We start from the raw sequence: 22,740 nt of genomic DNA, 5'->3' as shown, positions 1-22,740 counted from the left end.
ACAAAGTAGACTGACTTCCACCTTTGGTCTCTTTCAGAAGGGTTGGTGAATCTACATTAAGATGTATTCAAATGTAAACAAGAACGTGTTAAACATTGTCATTCAAGGTTTTAAGTTGAGACCATGACGAACATTTGGAGAACTCCTGGATGAATGAAGGATTACATGGACACGTGACAACTATTAAATATGCTCTTATTAAGTATTATAATTTAATCTATCAAAGTCATTCTCCCATTTTAATGTATAGAGAAAGGTGTATGTGTCATATGTCCTTTAGATGGTGCTGTGGAGACTGTTTTCATCATTCATGAATCTGAACTCAAACCAAACAGCATCTTCATGCTTTCCAGATTATGCTTATCTTGCTATCAACATAAATTCATAAATAAATAAACAAACAATAACATTCACCAGATTAACTAAAATGTATTACAAAGTACAAAGAATAAACAAACTGCACTGTCTGCACTGCAGCTAAGTAAAAGTTAAAGGTGGTAAAAGCCAGGGGGTTTGGAGACCAGTGGACCCAGATGCCCCTTGAGTCCCTGGTGAAGCGGTCTCTTCCCCATATGGACGGTCCTTCATCTGTGCGTCTGTGAGAATCAGATCCCCCTTCACTGTGGAACTCCTCCAGGTTTCTACTTTTTCCCAAGGAGGTTTTTTGTGTGTTTTTCCTGGCCCAGAAGGAGGGTGTAAGGACAGGGGACTCTGGAAATGCTTAATCTTTTTTCACTGTCGCTCTCAGAAGCAACTGTTATTGTGATTTTGGGTGTTACAAAAAATAAATTGAATTGAATCGAGACACAGCAGATGCACTGTAAATTGTATATGTAACCTTTGACCTCATCGCTTTTGCCAGTGCACCCTAAACATCTACAGAATCTTTTGAGATTACACTATAACTGAACTGTTCCCTGGTTATGTTCCTTGGTCCTTAGCTACACTAAATATAGGCTCCTCAACCATCTGTGAGAATGATTTTGTTCCCTTTATATCCCCATCAGCACTTTCAGCTGGGCAGCAGAAAGTTCTCCCCCCACCTCCAAGAAGCTCAACCAAACAGTAGTCATACTCTATACTCCTCCTCTTGACACCAACGCTGATACCCACACCCCCTGCCCCCTGGATTGAAGATTGAAGTTGGGATTTTGCACTTCCCGGGACCAGGGTCAAGTCATACGTAGGGTCAGAGGTACTGAGGGGATTGTAAACTTGTGAATGAGACCACAGCATTGAGACTTGGGTCTTGGGTCAATATTTATAGCAGTCTCTCCTCCCGGGATTACAACAAAAACACGGTGAGTGGACTGCATGTGTTCTTTTGTCTTCTAACCAGACAGGCGCATGAAGATTAATTTTGTTTAATGTTGAGTAGGACAGTTCTCCATTTATTATGTCTAAAATAGTGTGATATTCCTGACGCAGACTTTTTTGATGTTGCAAATATTTTATATGCTGCCACAGCCCTGACATAAGAGGGAGGGAAACCTGAGCACAAGGCATCCCGGTCCATGTTGGTTTATGGCGGATAAAAGGGATTTGAAAATGCATGCTCACTAAGTCTCAAATTGTCATTTTTTTGTGGGTTTTGCCAGTACTGTGCTGATCTACTCAGCCTAGATCATTTAAAAAAATCTTATTTCATAGTCCAATGACGCCATGACTTGTTGCTAAAATGTCTTGGCTAGAAATGCATTTTAAAAATAGCTGCAGTAGGATCACTTACAGAGACTGATGTGGTGTTTGTCCACTTTACAAGAACTTAGTTTAAATATATAAAACATAAATGCATTTAATCCAACAAATGATGTTCTAAAACCAAGACGACATATACAAAATTACATTTAGGTAGTTTAGTGAAGTCATAGTAAGACAAATTGTATCTTGACAGACAGGACCACGTTAACCTCTAACTACGCCTCACACTGCAGATTGGGACGTAGGGTCAGATGATATGAATAATATCATATGCTACTTTATGATTCCTGCATATACTGTGACAATCACCGCCGGAGAAGCAGGCGTTCCTCTAATGTGTAACTCACATTGTGCTTGTGTTTATGTTGTCTATGTGTACAGTGTCTAATGTTCCCAAACAAAACTGAAATGTGAAGTGAGCTGCATGTTTGCTCTGGACCAGTCATCTGGTGGCTGTAGAATGTGGGGAATCTCAGGGCACTGACATCACCCTTGAACTTGAAAATAGAGAAAGGTCCTCCATGCTGCCTGTCCTTTGAGTTATCCACCCACCACATTCAGGTCCCTGTTAGGGCAGTAACTCTCAATTGTGTTGAGTGAAGGAACATTTTGAATGTGAAAATGTTCTTCAGCACATTTATGTATTCATTATATGTCTGGAGAAAAGATGTTTGTTATCAAGCAGTAAACTAGAATGACACTGAGTAAATACATTACAAATTGTTTCTTTTTTGCAGTAAAAGCCATGCCACAGGGAACACCCGCCCCGCTAACCAAAAGGAAAAAGCCTTCAAAGATCATCACTGATTTGTCACATATTGCTCAGCATGGTAAGCACATACAATAGTAGGGCTCCACAAAATAATAAACATTAGCAGATTTATCACAAAACCTATATAATGTGAACATTACCTTGTTTTATATGCTCATCCAGAACAAGAACCCAAGGGATCAGAATTGGACCTGGGTATTAAGGTGAGAACTCCCAAGGATATCATGCTGGAAGAGCTTTCCCTCATGAAAAACAAAGGTTCCAAGATGTTCAAGATGAGGCAGAAGAGAGTAGAAAGGTTCATCTATGAGAATAACCCAGACATCTTCACCAGTGACTCCATGGTAAGGTTCTGGAATGACAAAAGCTGTAATGTTACATGTTTTTCACCTATATTTGTTTAATCTAATACACTCTATTGAAAATGACTACTGCCAGTCTATATGGAAAATATATCATGTACATTTTTCACTTGATGTAAAGCATGAACTTTTCTGGATATACCTATTATTTTAAGGATCACCTGCAGAAGTTTGTTGGAGGGCAGTTTGGTGGGCAGATGATGAATGCTGGAGGACAGCTTATCAGTCACCAGTCTGGAACAATACATCTGGGAAACCAGCAGTTTGGAAACATTGCCCCTGTGCCTCCCCCAAAACCCGGAAGCAAAGGAGCAGGAGGAGCAGGTGGAGCAGGTGGTGTGGGAGACGCATTAAATGCAGGGGGCCTGGGAGGGGAAGGAGGTGAACATGGGAAAGATGGAGAAGAAAGTCAGTGGTCTCCACTGAAAGGTAAGTATTCTTACTGTATATATTACAAAAGGAGTTAATTTGTTAATGAATATCTATATCTGTATGGTGTATTCATATTTGTATGAAGGTGGTGGAAGTGATGAGAAGAAGCATGTTCTTTATGTAAAAACATACATGTCTCCATGGGAAAAAGCAATGAAGGGTGATGAAAACCTTATAGCCACACTCAAATCTGAAATGCCTGGCCCTATTAAATATAAGGACTTCCCCAAGTACAGAAGCTTTAACAGGTATAGCTCTCATAATTTAATTGTTGATAACATTTGAAGGGTTCTGTTACCTCTTGCCTCTTGCATTAATAGGAGTGCGATACCCTTTGGTGGCTTTGAGAAGGCCAATCAGTTTTTGAAATTCCAACTGCCAGATCCAGAGGCAACCAAACAGGAGCCTGAGCCTGCAATGGTGTACCAGCATGAGATCGGCTGCCGGCCATCATTCAACCGCACTCCCATTGGCTGGGTGTGCAGCGGTGAGCCGAGCAGCATTCATATGGAAACAGATGCTGTGCCTTTTGACGGTGAAACTGATGAGCTGTAAAAAGAAAATACAATATCAAAATTAACTATTGAGTAGAGAGCAAATGTCTCCACACACTGACATTGTGCATGCAGCATTAAAAAACATTTATGTATTAGATAAACATGCATTTACCTTATTTTGTCTGTATAACACAGTGAAGTAGAACATTAAGTTTATTTTTCTAATTACATTGATGAATGGAATCACTCACGTCAGTAAAATTGCTATTGATAAAGAAATGTTGGATTGTGTTGAAAAAGAAAGAGAATAGAATGAAGAGGAAGGTCATGCTTTTTTTTTTGTCAATCATCACTGTTTACAATTACTTGATAACTGAGGCTTCAGTTAATTGTCTAGAACATTCACAGGTCTCTTAACCTCCTGTGTCAGATCATCAATAAACCCCTCTACGTTCTGCATTCGTCCAGAGTCATCTTTTGATTTATTTGAGTGAAATAAAGTATGTCTTTCTTGGGCCTGTAAGACATCTGAGGGGATATTTCAGTTTATCCCCCTCCTGGCCATGAGGTGGCAGTATTGCATCGTTAATGGCGCTCTACTTTCACCTGAAGAGCCCAGCTGAGCAGACCATGGAGCAGATCATGGAGCAGACAAGCTACTGTTGTTACTGAGCCTCTTCCATCTCAGTATGAACAGATTGTGCTCTTTTAGATCTTCAACATGAGCTCAAATCAATGCGCTGAAGTCAGGAGCTCGATAGAAGATAGGCACTGTCGTCACACATCGCGTGCTAGCTTAGCCACTGGAGAGTTGAATGGAGCGCCTTATAAATATTTACAGGTAACATACACCATCATGTTCTTAAAATGCGCTAATACACATTATTATGCTTGTAATGTTTACCGAACGTGGTGGTCTTTCTTGTTCGTTTGCACAACAGAAACAGTCCCTCGTTTCTGAGCTGTTGTTGGCGGCGGTAGAAAGTTTAGGGCTTCATAAAGTCACGTGAGGGAACCTGTGGTACTTTGTTACCTAGCAACGACAATTGCGCTTTAGCGAAATTCGCATCGCCGCCATTAACTAGAAAATTAACAAAGATATCAATATAATAAACCACGAATCAATCCTAATGCAAACACACACCTCGGTTTAGTTTAAATATTATAATTATACAGACTAACACGACACTGTTGATGTTGTGCACAGGTTCATTTTGTCCAATGAGCTCAAAACCAAAGGCCCAGATCGCACCTCTGCCCCGGGCTGAAGTCTTTGCTTATTGGGTGCTGTCTTTTGGTTCTCATCTGTTTTCGTTTTACCAGTTATATCGATTTTCTAAAGGTATGAGAAGTTATGTTATAATATAAAGTCTAAATCATCCCAAATGAAAATGCTCATAGCCTACATTGTTATTTTGTTTTTAACTCCAGAACATGAAATACATCTTCAAAAGGAATTCCAACTGGAGCAAGGTTTTATAAGTTATCTTAGGGTACGTAATCTTACTTTTCTGATATAAAATGCATTGTATTGATCACAAATTACTTCATTTCAGGACCCTAATGACTTTGAATGGACCTTTTGGACAAACTGGGCAAAGAAATCTTTATTGTATAGTTTCTTTGGCCATGGGATTATCACAATACTGACAAGCATTTTCCTCCCCAAGGTGGACATTGATGAAAGGTTTACTGAAATATTCTTTGGATGACAAATCGGATATGTTTAAACAATTACTGTTTCCTTTTCCACCTACAGTTGAAAGTGCCAGCGTCTACAGTGTATGGCTTCATCGTAGCCAACAGTGTAGTGGGATTAAAAGGAGTTTCTTTACTTCTGATTCATCTTTTCATTATTTTTCTAGTCACCCAGTTTAGAAGACCTTCATTGTGTTGGGCCTCTAGCCTACTACTGTTGTTGTCTCTTCATTTTCAGCCATTACAAGATATCCAGGTGAGACGATTGCTATTTGTTGTATTTTTTTCCTACATTGGAATTGAACACAAGATGGCACTATATACTAAAAGTCTTTAATACACACCTCCACATACTATCATGGACTTCAGGCACCCAGTATCTTGTGTACTGACCACTGCATTTATTCATTGACATGTTGGATGGGTCAATGTTATCCAGTCCTACTCTCTCACAACCTTGTGTTGCCTGATTGGAGCCATAGTAAGGGTTGTATTTTTAGGCTATAGTTGAAGGGTGATTACTATTGTCATATTGAAAATGGCAGTCCATCCCTTTCCCTGCTGTGCGCTCACACACCTGAGAGACGACTGTTCACACAAGGCTGATGTTTAGTGTTCCTTGTTAGCAGCTCCAGTGGCTGTTATTATTCTAGCAAACTAGTCATTTTTCCACTGCTAGATTGCTTCACTCAATGAAACTCGTCCACTCTGTTATTTTGTCATTATTATATCATGAAATCTAAATTTAGCAGCCCAAATGACAGTATTTCTGTGACAGTTTGCTTCAATGTCTAAAAAATAATGAGTCGTCTTATTGTTTCACAGAGAGGCTGGTATGAGACCGAGGAGGAATACTATGTCCTTCTCTTCAGTGTTGCCATGTGTGGTTTGCGATTCATCAGCTACAGCCTGGAGCATTGCTGGTGCCTCAACAGAACGGGTCGCATAGTGCAGCTCTGTTGGTTGTTTTCCTATACTTTCTACCATCCTTTTTTCTACAATGGACCGATCATCACTTACAAAGACTACATCCAGCATGTAAGCTCTTAATGACTTTGTTTGGAATAAGCTGCAACTGTGAGTGATTAAAATGACACATAAAGTTCTTTCCTTATTTTTGCCCTTTGTACAATATTACAAAAAAAAATTCTAGGTGTTCTCTGTTGGTAAAAGTGAGGGAGGCTGCTGGCTAAGACCACCTGTAGCTAAGAAGATGCAATCCATTTTATCTTATCATTTGACATTTCGAGCTAGTGCCGGATTGAGCAGTCGGTCACTTATTGGAGGCTGTAGGGGGTTGCGAGTGGTGTTAACAAGTGTGACTCGTTCCTTTTCACCAGTCGGCTCCATCTCACGGGTCCCAGCTCTAACCTGAACCTCGCCATGGACTTTTGTGTGCTTTCTGAACAATGTGCTGACTTTGTGCTCTTCACAGATAAAGAGACCTGCAGAGGAGCTTGGCAGAGTCAGAGCAGCGTGTAAATTCCTGATTCTTCGAACATTGAGAATTGCGCTGTGGTGGGGTATTGCTGAATACATGATCCATGCAATGTTTATGCACTCAATTCAGAGCAATGAAACCTACTTAGAGATTCTTCCTCCTTGGGCCCTGGGTAAGTCTATACATGGGAAAATGCTGTGTATCAAACTAGTGTGAAATGTGCCCTGCAACATGCGCTGATCATGTTTATGTGATGCAGAATTCAAAGTCTGCTCCCGCAGGAACTGGGATATGCTGATTACTGACTTTTTCCTGGCCTCTATTAAAGCAGTATCCGCTTTTATGTTGTTTTCCTCATCAAACTGAATGGCAATTAACTGTAATATGTTATCGGTGACATCCACTAAGTGTCTTTAAATGAGGCTTTTGGTATAGTTCTCTGTCCTGAAAGTAGTATTATTGGAGCTTTTTCACCTGATTGTGTATTCTGACATAAGGCTGCACAAGTCTCAAAAATCAAACAATGATTTTTATGACAAGTATTGTGATTGCCATTAGATTTGCAATAAATGTTTAATAGGATTTAGTTCAGAGTGCAAACTCCAGGAACATTAACGTTTGAGAGAGGACTGAAATATGAACTGATAAACTAATGAATTCCTATAAAAAAGACAGGATATTTAGTTTTCCATATCTAAATAGTTACACCCTTTGTGATTTCATATTTGCTTCAACTCAAATTGTGATATATTGGGCAGTAGGCATGTCTTGATGATCAGGTTAATGGATAATCGTGATTATTCAGGTCAAACTATAATTATAATCAAAAAAATAATAATCATGACTATTTTAGAGGCAAAATTAAGTATTTTTAGTTCAAACTAGAGTACAAAAGATAGACCCAAATTTAAATAACATTTTTATATGGTTGTTTTTTGTCACATTTAACATTATTTAGTCCTTCAGAAAGTTCACTTTGGTAAAGCTGGTCACACACTTCAGGAACAGTAACATGTCGTTAAATCGTGATGTTTTTTCTCACAATAATCATGACGCTAACTGTATTGGGCAGTCATAGTCTGCATAGATAGTTCTATAGTTTTTATTTATTTATTTGACAGGGACAATGCAATCATACATAGCTACAAACAGAGCTTGCAGCCGATGTGATGCACACAAAGATTATAGCCAGAGCTAATTTTCATTCAGTAATGGTAAAATAGAGGTTTTTAAAAGCTTAACACAATATTCCTCTGTCATAGGTGGCCTGGCACTAGCCCTCGTCCAATTCTTCTATGTCAAGTATTTAGTCCTCTTCGGCTTGCCGTCCATGCTGGCAACAATGGACGGACTGATCCCTCCAAAGCTTCCTCGTTGTGTCAGCATCATGCACACTTTCACTGGAATGTGGAGGCAAGATGTCATACCTTTTTAATATATTAGCTTTTAACAGATCTATTGACATGCACACAGTCTACTTCAAGCACATCAAGTACGTTTGCTCAAAGTTGTAATAGAGTGACGTCAAGTGCCTTTGTGGGCAGTGGGCAATCAGTGAGCGCAGCAAATTTATCTCATCTTCTGTTATTACAAGCAATCAGAACCACAGGTCACCTCCACCACATGCTTCTCCTAGACCTAATCTAAACCTGGCTTGGCTCCTTCTGCTTTTCACAATCTCACGCCAAAAACGAGCCCTGAACCTAATTTCGTATACGTATTCCTAATAATCGTATACATGTATCGCAAATATTTAAATTTGCCCATTAATATGGAATCCCAAAGTTTTACTGCTCATTTTCAGTGAAAACCAAGTCTTTCACTCCCACCTTGACTCAGTACATGCAATAAAGCGAAATGTCACAATGACTGCAGAGACTACCCTGATATTTTTTACTGAAACTAAAGCAGATCAATTCAAAATGACTTAATTTACACACGACTTGCTGCACACTTATAATCAAATCTATTTTTTTGGCAGGATAGCTCATTACATTTAATTTTTCACACATTTTCTCATTGTGCTTTTCGGTGTAATTAATAAAAGGTCATTTCAGCATCAAATAGGGAGACCGTGTGCAGGTTCTTCTAACAATTCATTACACTGACCATTCTGCTGACACCAATGCACTCCAATCTGAACTGTGTGTGCTGAGCTGGGCAGTGCTGATCACACTGATGGAATACATAAACCTGTCCACCAGTAACATTGGCAAAACCATATCCGTTTATAGGCTGTACTAAACAGGCATGCGTTTTAATTTTCTAAATGACCACGGCGGAACAAGCCTGTGCCTTGAGAAAACTGATCATTTCTGCTTTCTCTAGTCTGCAGGTGTTTCTAAGTGAATTTTATTATTATGTAAATCTGTCTCATACCTCTTTTTTTCTCTTCCCACTTAGGCATTTTGATGAGGGCCTTTATCGATGGCTCATCAGGTAAGAGATTGTTAAATACCCAAGACAAGTACAATTGCTCAAATGAAAGATATCTCTCTGCCTCTCCGTTCGTACGAGACTAATCCTTTTGTTAATTTATTTTACATATCCATTGCACCTTTTAGAGCTCATTGTATGTCAGACATAGCACTTCATTTTTAAATTGGTGAACAAAATCCTCCAGCCGCCAGTGCGTAGGTCTCTTAATGGATGCTGCATTTGCATATAAGCTTTCTCATGGTTATTAAGCTGCAGGTTGTAAGGTGAATAGTTCTTGTGTTGTGCTACTGTCTCTAGACCCCAGGGAAAGCCGCCGTGTTTATGTGCATATGTTATAGCAGCAGCGTTATGCTCGCTCACTTCAGGTATGGATTATTAGTAGAACTGTCACTCACAATTACACAGTTTGAAGTAAGTTATATTGAGGCAGAAGATACCACAATCAACAATATTATTCAAACCATGTCACTGACACACAACAACCGTCGAGAGGGATAATCCTTGTCAGCCGTGTTTTTTTAAAAGTACAATATTATTAAAAACATGACAAACAAACAAAATAAAACACTTGTGTAGTTTGTATCTATATATAAGCCATTGCACATTTTCAATTACAGCTCATATGTTATTGTACTACCAAAAATAATCAATCTATCATTTATTGAAAGATGAATTATAGATTAATGAGCTTATTAGTTTCTCTGCATTAAATGGTGCACACTTGAGACTTGTTACAAAGATTTCTAATATGTATTTTGTCACGCGTCAGATGTAATTACTTTTTTTTTCTTGCTGGTATTGCTTACCTATTTTAAAATTGTGCATGGTTTCTTTAATTACGTGGGGGTGGATTTCAAATGGAAAAGAAAGCAGGTAGTGTACTAGAGAATCTGGAATTTAAATTGCAAATGGTTCTAATCCTCGCCTGTGTCCGTTGTTAATAGTTTTCTCATACTTAATGGCATCGTTTGCAATTATCCAAGTGCAGATGAGGAGTGATAGCGGTAGCATAATGCCCCAGCGTTCTGCCCTGGGAAGTGTTTTTTAAAAAGGTTTTAATGCCATTTTTAAATTGTCTGAAGAGCACTAGATGAGTGCGTAGGTGTTAAATGATGTGCTCCACACAACTCCCTGACACTGCGTCTCCCAGGGCAGCTAAGTAGCTCAGTCTTTGCCATGCCATTATGCCTTTATTGCCTCTTTCTTACAAGTTATTTTTCTTACACTCAAAATAATTGACAGAAATGCTTTTTTGTCACTGCTTTTCACAGCAATCTCTGCTGGTATAAAAATAATGTTTTTGTTTGTTTTTCTGTGTCACAGGACAAAAACATTTTTTTATTTTTGTCTTATTGATTGACTGCATCGTTACTCTCCTTAACATTAAGCAATACATCTGATCATTATCAGTAAAAGCATGTAGTTTAGACTTTGGAGGAAGAAATGTAACAAGAGAATTGGCTGATCATTGATAATTAGAAATGGCTGAATTTATATGAATTGCACAAACCCAACATTGGTTTCATATACACCGTTATATGCCATGCGCACAGTCAATAAGCTGCTATTGTACCTGCGCCTGCTTTGATGCTGATTTTAGAGACATTGCTGCCAGTGGCACGGTCCTCGGTGACAAATACCAATCACACACAGCATTCATACTTGGGCGAGCTGAGTGAAGTGACTTGCCTAAGGACACGATGGCAGTATGTACTGGTCAGAGCAGGGATCTAACCACCAACCTTGTGCTTTTAAAACTACCACCTGAATCGCCCCAATACGTAAATATCAGATGTATTACAAATCACTTGCTAATAGTAGCATTATTATGTATTGATATATTTTTTGTGCGATAACTAGCTTTGATTCTGTTCAAATCACATTTCTTTGTAGAATAATACTGCATTTGCATCTTTCTCTTTACAAACTCACTATGTTCATGTGGTTCGCTAACATCGCTCCATCTGTTTCTCTGCCTACTTTGGTCATCCAATATGGCCACGCTGTCCACTCTATTTCAAGCTTAGAAAATGCTGCCTCATCTTTCAGGATTATTGATTAGCAACAGGGTGCCTGGGATAATTAGTTCCTAGCTCAGCACCACAAGACTGAACGTGTTAAGTCTGATGCAGCAGTTTGGAGTAATAAAAATGATTGGTTATATTATTGGGGACCATCTATGATCATGTGACGCTATGTAAATTTACAAGTTCCTCCCACAAATAAGTTCCACATTTCCCTCTCAACCTCAACAAACAAACATCCCAGGTCAATGTCGTTTCAGTGATGGGTTGCCCCGGGTGACTTCATTGTGGGAGTCTGTAATAGAGGTCTAGTCTTTAGGATTCTGAGTCACTTGTGCAGCGGCAGCATAAATGAAAACAGCAGAATGTAAATTACTTGAAGTGGCTCTATTTTTGCACTAAATGTCAAAGCAATGTTTATTTGATGAAAACTCCAATGAGGCCATATTGTAATAACTGACGGGTGCTATTTGTAATTCAGTGCATTGTTCTCCTCTTTTGACCTTTTGTTTTGCCGTACATCTGCATTGTTTGTATAATCCATCAAACTTACTGTAGCTCAACTTAATTAACTGTCTATTGCAAAAAAAAATGTGGTCGACAGTAGTTAATAGGGTAAATCTTCAATGATTTTGTTTTGAAAAGGATTGACTAGTTTTGATTCATTTTATTCAGCAATGGTTATATAATTTAAATGTGGTTGATTCTTGTTGGCCCTGCGACGAGTTGGCCACTGTCCAGGATGTACCCCGCCTAAGGCCCGAAGTCACTGGGATAGGCTCCGGTCACTCGTGACCCCGAAAGGGAACAAGCGGTAGAAAATGGATGGATGGATGGATGATTCTCTCTGGTTTTAATAAATTAAAATACCCATCCGTGGACTCGAAACAAAATTGTGCTTGCAATTGTTACAATGAGGAAGGAAAATAAAAACTCCACTGTCTCATAATTACGGTATGCTTTTCTTTTTCCCTGATGAAGATATTGTGCCAAGACGTTGTTTATGTCTGAAAAAGGGATATTTTGCAAGTGCGATGGTGAGCGGGAATGTTTCCTATTTCGATAATTATGCAAACATTTTTATTTTTTTTAAGAGAAGGCACAGATTTGTGGAATGAAGTCCAAAAAAAAGTATCTACTACCTAAATAAACTCTCATACAAGCAAATGAATGAATATCTGAATTCAGGCCATTGCAATTATTTCAATATTTGCATGCTCTTTATCCAGATACATCTATGTCCCGTTGGGAGGTTCTCACTGTGGACCCCTTTATAAGGTGATGTCCAGTGGCTTGGCCTTTGGATTTGTCTGTCTGTGGCACGGTGGTCATGACTACTTGCAGTGCTGGGCTCTGATGAATTGGGCTGGAGTACTGGTTGAGAGTGGACTGAAGATGCTCTTATCCTCATCAGTTATTCACTCTTTCATTGTAAGTTTTATATACATACGTTTTATAATAAGTCACAGTGACCTTTTATACTCCACTGGGCAGTCACACGCTGTTGGCCTTTACAATGAAGAGCCACCATTTTGTGTTAAGAAAATGCTAGTTGTAATTTATTATTAATGTGGTGCCTTTTTCTGTAGCGTAGAGAAAAGATTGAAAACCAACTAAAGTCTCATGATATTGCATTTTTAAAATGCTGCTTTGAGCTTAGATACTTAACTTTAGTACATTTGACAATGGAGATCTCTGGTGGTTGTGTGGTTTTCTTATTTATTGTATTTGCTGATTTCCCAGGAGCAGCATTTTTCTGCAGCCATGAAGAGACGTTGTGTTGCTCTTCTTTGTGCCTTTTCCACGGCCATGCTCATCCTGTCCAATCTGGTGTTCCTCGGAGGGATCCACGTTGGGCGAATCTTCTGGAAGCGGGTTTTTATTCAAGGTAAAGTGCTCACTAGGAAGTTCACACAACAGGATTTGTTTAAGCCCCATTTCACTGGATCGTTTTAGATTTGTTGCTATGAAATTATTTTTGCATCTTTTTTATTCCAAACACAACCCGTTAAGGAAAGCTGTCTTTATTGTGCATGGATTAATAACTGTATTGCTGGTGAAAAATGTAGGTAGAGGGCTAGGTTATATGCAGAGAGACCAAGATATTTGCATCAGGGCTCGTGTAGCTCTCTTTATTTGGCTCATTTGGTTCCTAAAGCAAAATGGCAAGACCTCCTGAAGCCTGTCTGTTCTTGATAAGCTGGCTGTGAGCCGCACTCGGCACACTCAGCACTGGGCTGGCCACAGACAGTCAGGTTTAAAAGCACAAAGTGTAATATAATCCCTTTCTGATCTGACCTCAGTTTGAAGTGATACTCGGTTGTGTCAAAAAACAAAAAAACATGGCTGCCTCCAATTGTTGTATGCTTCAGAGCCGCTTTAGCTCTGGTACAAATTGGCATGAGATTCACACTATTATAGCTGTGCAAGATTGGAAGGCTGGATTTCAGCCAATCAAGACTTAGCAGGGGGGCTTGGAAATGGGAATCGGCACAGTCCAAAGTCTGGCAAGAAACTGACTTAAAATAATATGTAGGGTTTGACTTCTAAATATGAATGGATATGAGCTATAATATCCTTAACAAATTAGGCTTTGAAAATGTCCATTTTGTTTCTAATTATCAACCTGCAGAAACCTATAAAACAATGGAAAGTATTTCAAATGTTAAAGCCATTTTGTACACAAATAAAATGCTTATTTTAACTTGAATGTTGTCTCTCTGTACGCCTAATGTATTACTTACTGTATGACTGCATGAGTAATAACGCACCGACGGGAATAGCGGTCCACTTCATTAACATCAGATCAATGTCTTTAAATCAGCCTGTCTATTATCTTTTGTGGTGCTAGCAGCAGCGTAACTGCTCCCTGACCTCCCTAATGCAATGTGAATCCCACATTCTTCAGCAATATGTAGACATGAATATAGATGCATGAAACAGAAATCTCACAGAGCTTTGAGGGAGCTGGTTTGTGATGTGTGATTTTTCATTTTTTTTATGAATTTATGGTTGGGATGCTGAAATAAAACATAATAACATATTTAAAATTCTTTGTGTAATGAGATTTAAGGGTGGTTTAATGACAATGTATTTCTGGTACATTTGATTGGATCAGTTAAGTCCTGATCTGCAACTTTACCTTTACCATTGCAAAATACAAGATTAAGTCTGTAACTCCGATTGAAGTCATATCTCTGCGTATTTAGTCGATGAAATGTACTGTACGTTCCAAGGCAGAGCAATCGGCATGGTGGCTTGGCACAACCGCAAATATTGCTCATATTTAATGCAGTGCCTCAGGCCATAAAAGGTTTTAAATGATTAATTTGTATGTCAAAAGTACTTCATGTCTCAAAGTAGTCATAGGATTGTTCAGGCTTTTTATATAAAAGTGACACTCACTTTATATGACATAGTATTAAACATTTAGTTTAAATGTATAAGGAACACATTTGTAAAAAATAAATTGCTATGTTTAATTCAGTTAAGTGTTTATATTGACTATAGATGTATGCAAATATGTTTTTAGTGTTGGCTCAGCACACTCCTACAACATAGAAAACAGCTCACTACCTGAGACGGCATGAGCGTATGTGTGAATTCATTTTTGACATGAATAGAGCAGAATAGTCTATTCAATAGCATTGTGTGTGCAGGTGCAGGTTCCCAAGATGATTTGGAGGCAAGCCATTTGAGGTGGAGGAGCAGACAGCTGTCCTTACCTGCTAGCTAGACCCTCTAAGATGCTATAAATAGATACCCAGAGTAACATTGTGTATGTGTAATACACCAGAGAGGCTTTATTGTTTCATCTTTCTCTCTTTTATGATCCTGGTTATTGAAAATAATATCCTTTGATTGTGCAAGTATGTTTCAACAACCTTTACTTACCATATACACTTTGAGAACTTTGTCCTTAATTTCAGGTTGGTCCACTGTTGCGCCCCCCATGGTGGCCTTCCTCTACTGTTTTGCTCAGATTGGACTGGAGCGGACCTCTACCCAGCAGGAGTCACCTTGACTTTGGTTAACAGTGAAAATGGCTGCCATCGGATAGAACAACATGCTGCGTCCAGGAGGCCTCAGTCAGTAGCAGCCGCCGCAGGACTGAATAATTCTGGCTCAGGCCCATAGACTTGGTCTTTACCTACAATACTGATTGAAGAACTTTATTTGTGCATGTTTACTGTAAGATAATGAGTCCTCAGTACATGTGGTGTTGAAATTGTATCTTTTGTACATGGTTATTCTCTTTTTGATGACACGAAGAAACAATTGTACCAAATAGAGGCTCCCAAAGTGTCCTGTTTCACCAACTGTATTATAAGACTGCTCAGTGACGCAGTCAGCTGGAGAAATGGTGATTTCATATTTACTAAGCCCCTTGGGGCCATGCATTAAAGGGTCGGTTTTCAAAGATGGACAGTATGAGATACAATATGCAGTAAAAGCTAAATAGACCGTTGTCATCAATGCAACTGGAAAATTACAATGACCAAACATATCTGTAGACCTTGAGATTTGACAAAGGACAAAATGCTTTTAAAAATCTAATACCGAGTGTAAGAGACTGAAATGCAGGGAGAATTGAAAGTGTGACGGCTATTGTGTTGAAGAGCCCACTGTATGAATTCTGATTTACATTTAAATTAACACTTTGTTTCCAAAATTGTGAAGATGTCAGGTTGTTTTTTCATGGTTGTGGTAGTGTTGACATAGCATAAATTCATATCTAAGCATTTGCACAATAATGGCTCGGATCGTTTGGCAGGGGAATTTGAACAAGCAAAAATATTGTCACTATCAAAGTGTGTTGTTTTGATTAGCCTCTCGTCCTTCCATTAGCTGATTCCTGTTTTGGGGATTATCATATCTGTGACACTTAGCAGGATTAGTGTGTGGGGTCAGGGAAGAATCCTCTTAAAGCTCAATGTTTATGCTCTTTTATCTGATCTAAGACGATCAACCAGAGCAGATCTTCTGAGAATCACCTCGGATTTTCCTTGCAATCCAGTTCTGATCAATGAGAACAAAGCACACACGCTTGTAAAAATATTTATTTTTAATGGTACGATAGGTCACAGTTCCTCACAAATAGTTCCCATTGTGCTTGAAATAGAAGCATTACATGAAATAGTAGGCAGGTGCATATAACATAACTTTGCGTAGACAAACCACCTCAGTAGATATGTGCATATACTTTAATTGTAATCATCAGTCTGGGATTTCCTAAAAGTAGAACTTGTTTTTGAAATAATCGTGCCTCTGTGTTATAAGACAATTTATGAAGCCATTCAATGCTGGGCTAGTGAGGAGATGCTTGAAAGGCACAGTACTGCATGCGTATTAATGAAATGAAATGTAAAGACTTAAATGGCCTCAACTGTAGGATTTTTTGGTCATCCTGGTCTTTGCTTGGACCTTTGTAGTACTTGTAATATTGCTTGAGCCCACAGTACATCCTTGTAATTCTACTCAAGAAGCTGTGAAGACTAGTGAAAGTGCTAATAGTGACGCATTCCACACTTGACTTACAAATAACAGAGTACAAAATTATGCCATTAACCAAATATTTTTCTATTTCATTCACTTAGTCAAAGCTGGTTTCATAAATGGAGCGTGTTTTTGTGTAAAAATGTGTTTAAAGTGATTATTCAAACAAGACGAGTATTAGCACGGCTGTTAAAGGTTTAATGAAACTACAGGTAATTGTGTTTTAGCTCCAACTGCTTTTGGCCAATAACAGTTTGGTTTGGTTTGGTTTTCCAGATAATGCAGTTAATTGCCCTTACACAAGAGCATGCCTGGCATGATTTAATCTGTACATCCTCTCAACTGTAAATACAAATATGTTTATATTCCCCATTTCTAGTGTGTGATAACTAAAATACATATTTGTATATGCTACTGATAATATGTAAATGTTATTGTGTATTGCAATTTGAATAACTGAGATTGATATTAAATTCCAAGCACATGCTTTTCAACACTTGCCTCCTATAGACAGCCAGATGTATCTCATATACACCTTTACCCACAATAAGAATGAAAGAATAGGCTTGTGGAAACAATCATGCAGTCAGATGTATGCAGCATAAGTCTCTCCTGTGTGCTGTGTCTGTGCAGAGTAGATTTATTGTCACAAAAATAAAATTTATTATAACAATATGCAAAAAGGCATTCCGTACAGAGCTCTTGACAGACAGAAAACATCTCGGGGGCACTATCATGGATCATGTGTGGTATCATTTGTGTCACTGAATAATGCATCGACATGAGTTTTGCTCTTATGTCAATAAATAATAAGTGATGGATCCTTCAACTGAGACAAACAACATTGTCTACTCACTGTTTTTCAGACATGTCTACTGAGGAACAGTATCTGATAAACTACTGTCTGTATAACACAAAAGAGAAGAGTTTGTCAGTTAATGGAAATAATGAATACAATAAAATCATGTGAATGACTGTGAGGCCTAAAAAAACAAATGTACCGTCTGCATTTGAGGCATACGTCTTGTGTAAGGGACATGCAGGGAGTAAGTAGAAATGGTTCAATAACAAACTAGTGCTTCATGCTGCTTCCAGTGAAGTCTCCAACAGATGCTGCGCTCTGTGTTGAGACCACCTAAAATCTGTAATAATATAAACAGATTTGAGATAATTCACTTCAATATTTGTTCCATTAAAGTGCTTATGGAAAAATAAACCTTACTTATATACAAACATACAGCTGTCCTCTGAGTTTTCCTTCATGTAAACTGTGCTACAACATCTCTGGATCTGGTTTCTCTGTGAAACAGTGAGGACACCTGCTCTGTAATCCTGAACATGGTGATTACTGCAGCCTCAGCCATCCAGGTAATCCCAATGTAACCGGATTTAGGTTCCCAGTTCCCAGTATTGCATTGAAACCCAAAAAATCCCTTAAATCATTCATGAAAAGATATCCTCCTTTTCCAGTTCTGGTGATGCAGGTCTAGAAATATCAAAAAGAGGTTGTGGTGAACCAGTGCTGGATTTCCTTTCTTTGAGGAGTTGAAGTGCCTCCATAAGTTGCGCCTCTAGTCCAGACATTCGTGTAGAAAGGGTTTTAATATCGTCTTTAAGTTCAAGCTTTAGTTCCTGTAATGAAGCTTGTAGGGTCTGTTCTGGGATGGGGTAAAATGTGTGTCTGTTATCTGGTTGGACAGGGCTGCGGTCCTGAGGAGTCAACCGTAAGTCCCCTGCTTTGTCCAATCGCAGGTCGCTTTTTGTGATACCGCTGTCGCAAGAATCTGTCTTTTTCAACGTTACTTGTGTTTCAAGTGCCTTGGTCCGATCTGGTAAAGTCTCCATAGATTCCGCCTTCGATACTTTATTCCAGTTGTCCGCTTTGGTCATGGACTCCTTAAAGCGGCCCCAACCCTTGACCTTCACCGGTTCAGTGGCGCGGCAAGCGATGAAAGGTACAGGAGGCGGGACTTGCAGCGTGGATTTGTCGGCAGCGTTACCGTTTGGTGGGGTTCCTGACTTTGGTGTGGAGGAAGAGGGCGTCGCTGGGCTTTCGGTAACAGTGACAATGCTGGTGGTGGCGATAATGGACTTAGTAGGAGGCGTGTCCACGTACATCTGGCCCTTCTCCAGGTCGAGCTCATCGATGTCTGATTTGTCAATGTGCAGCCGCGCCTCCTTCTGCTGGCGGAAGCGCTGGAAGAGTTTACGAACAGGGTGGTCCGGGGGCAAGTTCAGAGGGGCTTCATTCTTACGCTTCTGCCGCTCTTCCTCTTCTCGCTTGACGTCGCTGATTTTTCTGAAGACAATCTGGGGGAAAAAGAAGGATAAAATAAATTTGCCATCTTTTTCATTTTTCAGTGGATGCCAAAACATCAGCCTCATGATGTGCAGGGGCTATGAACGTTGTCCAAAGCCATTTAGGATAAAGTGCCTTTTGACTTTCTTTTGCTGGGTTATCAATAGTACGGAATGTTTCAGTCTATTTATGCCATAATGAGCCAGCTTTTTTGTGTGAAAAGGATTTTATATTGTGTGCATTGCAAATGTCACCGTTGTGAGTGTTTTCCCTTGACACAGTGAGAAAGATCACTTGATGCCTCTGGCAGCGTTAGGTGCAGAAACAGGTACATGACCTAATACACATACATACATATATATAATGTCATTTATTATGATGCTGCAGTTAAAGCACTTATGTACTGACAGTTACTATACTATTTGCTAAATAGTAGAGTACATTAAAATTAGAACATATCATACGTATAATAACCATAGCACTTTGAAGTTGCTATGGTAATCAGATTATTACTTTGCAGATAAAAAAAGTTTCCAGTTCTAATTATTTGAAGGGTTGGATTTTAGACATGCATAAAAAGAATGAATTCTCCCTAAAGATAATACTGTGTTGTAAAATATTATGCACAAAAGAAAGGTTAAGTGTATGGTCTTTGCTGTATTTTGTCTGGTACAGTCATAAAACTGATTTAACTGCCAATACTAGCAGGGTTAATGAATACATTGGTTAATGTTAAAAGGGTTAATATTCTTTTTCTTTTGTCCATTTCCTGCTGGAGTCAGAACTGCAGATCATCTAGATCAGTGGTTCCCAACCTTTTTCACCCAGTGACCTCTATTTCACACGAGGATATGTTGGTGACCCCAACATCCTTCCCTCACCTGAGATGCTACTGCCTTATAATTATTTTTTGTCTGGTTAATTAGAAGTAATAGAACAGTATTGATTTTAACATACTTTAAAGAAGCAATTGACATTCATTAAAATTCACACCATCTAGTTTTCTAAAAACCCCTGGGGACCCCCTAAGAATCTTTGCCATTGTTACAAATAGTGCACTGGCATTTGCCTTATCAGTAAGTCCAATATTCAAGTATGCGCTTCTATTGTCAATATTTTGTGGACAATAGAAAAGTGGGGCACAAAAGAAACATTATGCGAGGGTCGGGTTTGAACACGGGTGTTCCACATGAAGGACAAGCACATATCCTGCTGAGCTATACTACCATACCTTATCATACTGCAAAATGGATTAAATAATCTCACTTCACTGACCATTTTATTACATAAATTAGCGCTCTATGTTGTTAAATGACCTGTATTTCTAACTAACATCTAATCATTGGAAACTTGAACAGAGCCGTAGCTACAAACAAAGACTTGTATCTAAAAGATAGCTTTTAAGTCCATTTGTTGAAACTTTGCCCTGCTATTGCTTCGCTTCTGCTCTGCACATGCTCAGTTAGGGCAAAAACAGCAAAAATCTTGGATTCCCACACAGGTTTATTCAGCGTGGCTTGAGCACAGATCCATGGGTTTGAGGCTATGTGGTCCTCAGATCACATGTGTTGACCTCTAAAAGAAGCTGCTGGTTCTAAAAGGTCATGTTAGAGAGCGGAGCATGAACGGGCCCCTGAACACGGCCTCAGACTGCACCGCAGTGGTCAAAGCAGAAACATGCTTCCCACACAGTAATGCCCAGCGGCCTGTAGTGGCCAGTAAAAGACCCCTTGAGTTCAGCCAAGCTTCAGCAGCAGAAGGGACATGGGCTTGTTTGGATATTTTATTGAACAATTCATATATACCGGTAGTTGTGACAGTAATTGAGTGTCTGCGTGATGTCACGCAGGCACTATATGTTCTTGTATTTCACATATTTTTTATTATTATATTTTCCATGATTTTTCATTTAGCCAGTTTCAACTTCTCAACGCTTCCACCAATTTCAACATGTTATACCTCATTACGATCGCTTTAGCAGTAGTACGTATGCTTTTATTTTTTTTACATTTGAACAATTTGTACTTTTTGCAGAATTTTCAAAAGTATTAGTACTTTTTCCCCATTTAAATTAATTTGGGCATTATGAGTGTCTGCGAAATTCTTTAGGCTTTATTCTTTAGGCTTTATTCTTTAGAATTTTGTGACGGAGCCAGTCGAGCGAGAGAGAGAGAGAGGGGGGAGAGGGGGAGAGAGAGGGAGGGAGAGGGAGGGAGGGAGGGAGGGAGAGGGGGGGAGGGAGAGACGCAGACACTCCAGCAATGGCTTCAGCCATTGCAGATTTTCTAGTTGTAGATTGTATTGTCCAATCACTGATTGCCTTGATTGACCTGACGGCACGCCACTGGTATATACACTTTTAAATTGTTGTTCCGCTCTATCCTGCCACTGAAATCCAATAAGCGTAGAGTCCATCCATCATCTGTGAAAAGCAAGCATGTGACTGTCCATATATCTCATCAGCAGAAACATTGTTGTCGACTTCAGCCACTCCAGCAGTAGTGGAAGGTAGAAGGTGAGCGCTGGCTTTTCCATTTCAAAAATACAACTTCATGATTTTTATACGGCACCCGCATTTGGCCCATTGCCTCATCCATCTCGTCACTTCCCAGCTGCATACACATATAGAAAGTATCCGACCTTAGCGAATAGTTTAGTGTAATACAGAAGATGAAATTGCCCCTGAATATACGAGCTGTTGGTGGCTATGCTGTTTATGCCATTGGCAGGATCAAGCACATACGAGATATGCATGTTCTCAAGGGTTTCCCACTGACAATGTGCTATAAAGGCTTTAAATAATTACCGGTACTGCCTTTTATTTTCAGGAAGTTCAAAGTGGTTCATCAATAGATTTAAATTCTAGAATGTGGACTCAATAAAGAGACAGTTTTCCCCATTGTTACCATGGTATTTTCCTAAGAAATATCCAAAAGGTCAATGATGAACCTGATGGTTGCAATTAGTGACAAGCACGTTGACAAGCATGTTTAGAATATTTCTTTAAGCTGCTCCCCAGTATTAAATATCATTGGCCTAAAGAATGTTGTAATGTCGTCTAAATCCAGCAATAGACAGAATAGTTTGGGGTCGATTCAACTCTCCACTTAAATCCACAAGTGTTTTAAGGATTCTAATACAGTATGGACTAAAGATTACACTTATCCATCACCAAAACGTCCTTATTTGTTGCAAGTTTTATTGCTATTGCAATATAAGGTGTTACTGGATGATCCGTGACTGGATGAACAGAGCCTTTACTCCTGAACTAAACTTACTTCAATTCACACGTTCTTCCTTTTAAAGCCCCAGTATTAACACAGGTATATACATATATATACTTTTTTGTTGTAGCCTTCTTAACTACATACTTGTAGAATACTTTTAAACAGCCCTTTAGCTTTAGCCCCAGAAAAGTATAAAGAACAAGAAAACTATTTACTGGGAGAATAGAGCAGCTACTGCAACAAGGCAGTAACCATACACTAATTATGTGCTGCCACCAAAATACAGTTACAGGTTCAAAATGCGCTCATTAAAATATGTTTTGCAGTCAGAGAAATATTATAGGCCTATTGT

At 39.1% G+C, this 22,740-nt stretch overlaps 3 protein-coding genes across 10 annotated transcripts in view; 2 read left to right on the top strand and 1 right to left on the bottom strand.

The window, feature by feature from the left end:
• Positions 1 to 1,109: 1,109 nt before the first annotated feature.
• On the top strand, positions 1,110 to 4,223 carry myoz1a (myozenin 1a). Its single transcript, XM_072436980.1, has 6 exons — positions 1,110 to 1,301; positions 2,439 to 2,531; positions 2,636 to 2,817; positions 2,991 to 3,264; positions 3,353 to 3,515; positions 3,588 to 4,223. Exons 2-6 carry the CDS (start codon positions 2,447 to 2,449, stop codon positions 3,820 to 3,822), a joined length of 939 nt encoding a protein of 312 aa, XP_072293081.1. The 5' UTR covers positions 1,110 to 1,301; positions 2,439 to 2,446; the 3' UTR covers positions 3,823 to 4,223.
• A 187-nt stretch (positions 4,224 to 4,410) lies between these two features.
• Positions 4,411 to 16,038, top strand: hhat (hedgehog acyltransferase). Of its 2 annotated transcripts, none has more exons than XM_072436976.1 (12): positions 4,411 to 4,605; positions 4,972 to 5,106; positions 5,196 to 5,257; positions 5,321 to 5,434; positions 5,524 to 5,718; positions 6,288 to 6,500; positions 6,898 to 7,075; positions 8,166 to 8,316; positions 9,307 to 9,342; positions 12,596 to 12,797; positions 13,110 to 13,254; positions 15,296 to 16,038. In XM_072436976.1, the coding sequence occupies exons 2-12, from the start codon at positions 4,986 to 4,988 to the stop codon at positions 15,388 to 15,390; spliced, it is 1,512 nt and encodes a 503-aa protein (XP_072293077.1). In that variant the 5' UTR covers positions 4,411 to 4,605; positions 4,972 to 4,985; the 3' UTR covers positions 15,391 to 16,038. The 2 variants fall into 2 exon arrangements, with proteins under 2 accessions (XP_072293077.1, XP_072293078.1); XM_072436977.1 differs by lacking the exon at positions 15,296 to 16,038 and adding an exon at positions 15,026 to 15,189.
• A 373-nt stretch (positions 16,039 to 16,411) lies between these two features.
• The window catches only part of kcnh1a (potassium voltage-gated channel, subfamily H (eag-related), member 1a), a 40,300-nt gene continuing 33,971 nt past the window's right edge, over positions 16,412 to 22,740 (bottom strand). For all 7 annotated transcript variants that reach the window (XM_072436969.1, XM_072436972.1, XM_072436970.1 and 4 more), the window contains one exon: positions 16,412 to 19,172. In XM_072436969.1, the coding sequence (XP_072293070.1) occupies positions 18,306 to 19,172 (867 nt within the window). In that variant the 3' untranslated portion in view covers positions 16,412 to 18,305. The remainder of the gene's footprint in view (positions 19,173 to 22,740) is intronic.

Source organism: Eucyclogobius newberryi, unplaced genomic scaffold, assembly GCF_026437365.1.
Source record: "Eucyclogobius newberryi isolate DKJ021-1_F unplaced genomic scaffold, fEucNew1.0.hap1 SCAF_8, whole genome shotgun sequence".
Classification (NCBI taxonomy): Eukaryota; Metazoa; Chordata; class Actinopteri; order Gobiiformes; family Gobiidae; genus Eucyclogobius; species Eucyclogobius newberryi.
The sequence above is the reverse complement of the archived record's forward strand: the minus strand, read 5'-3'. Positions and strand labels throughout refer to the sequence as shown.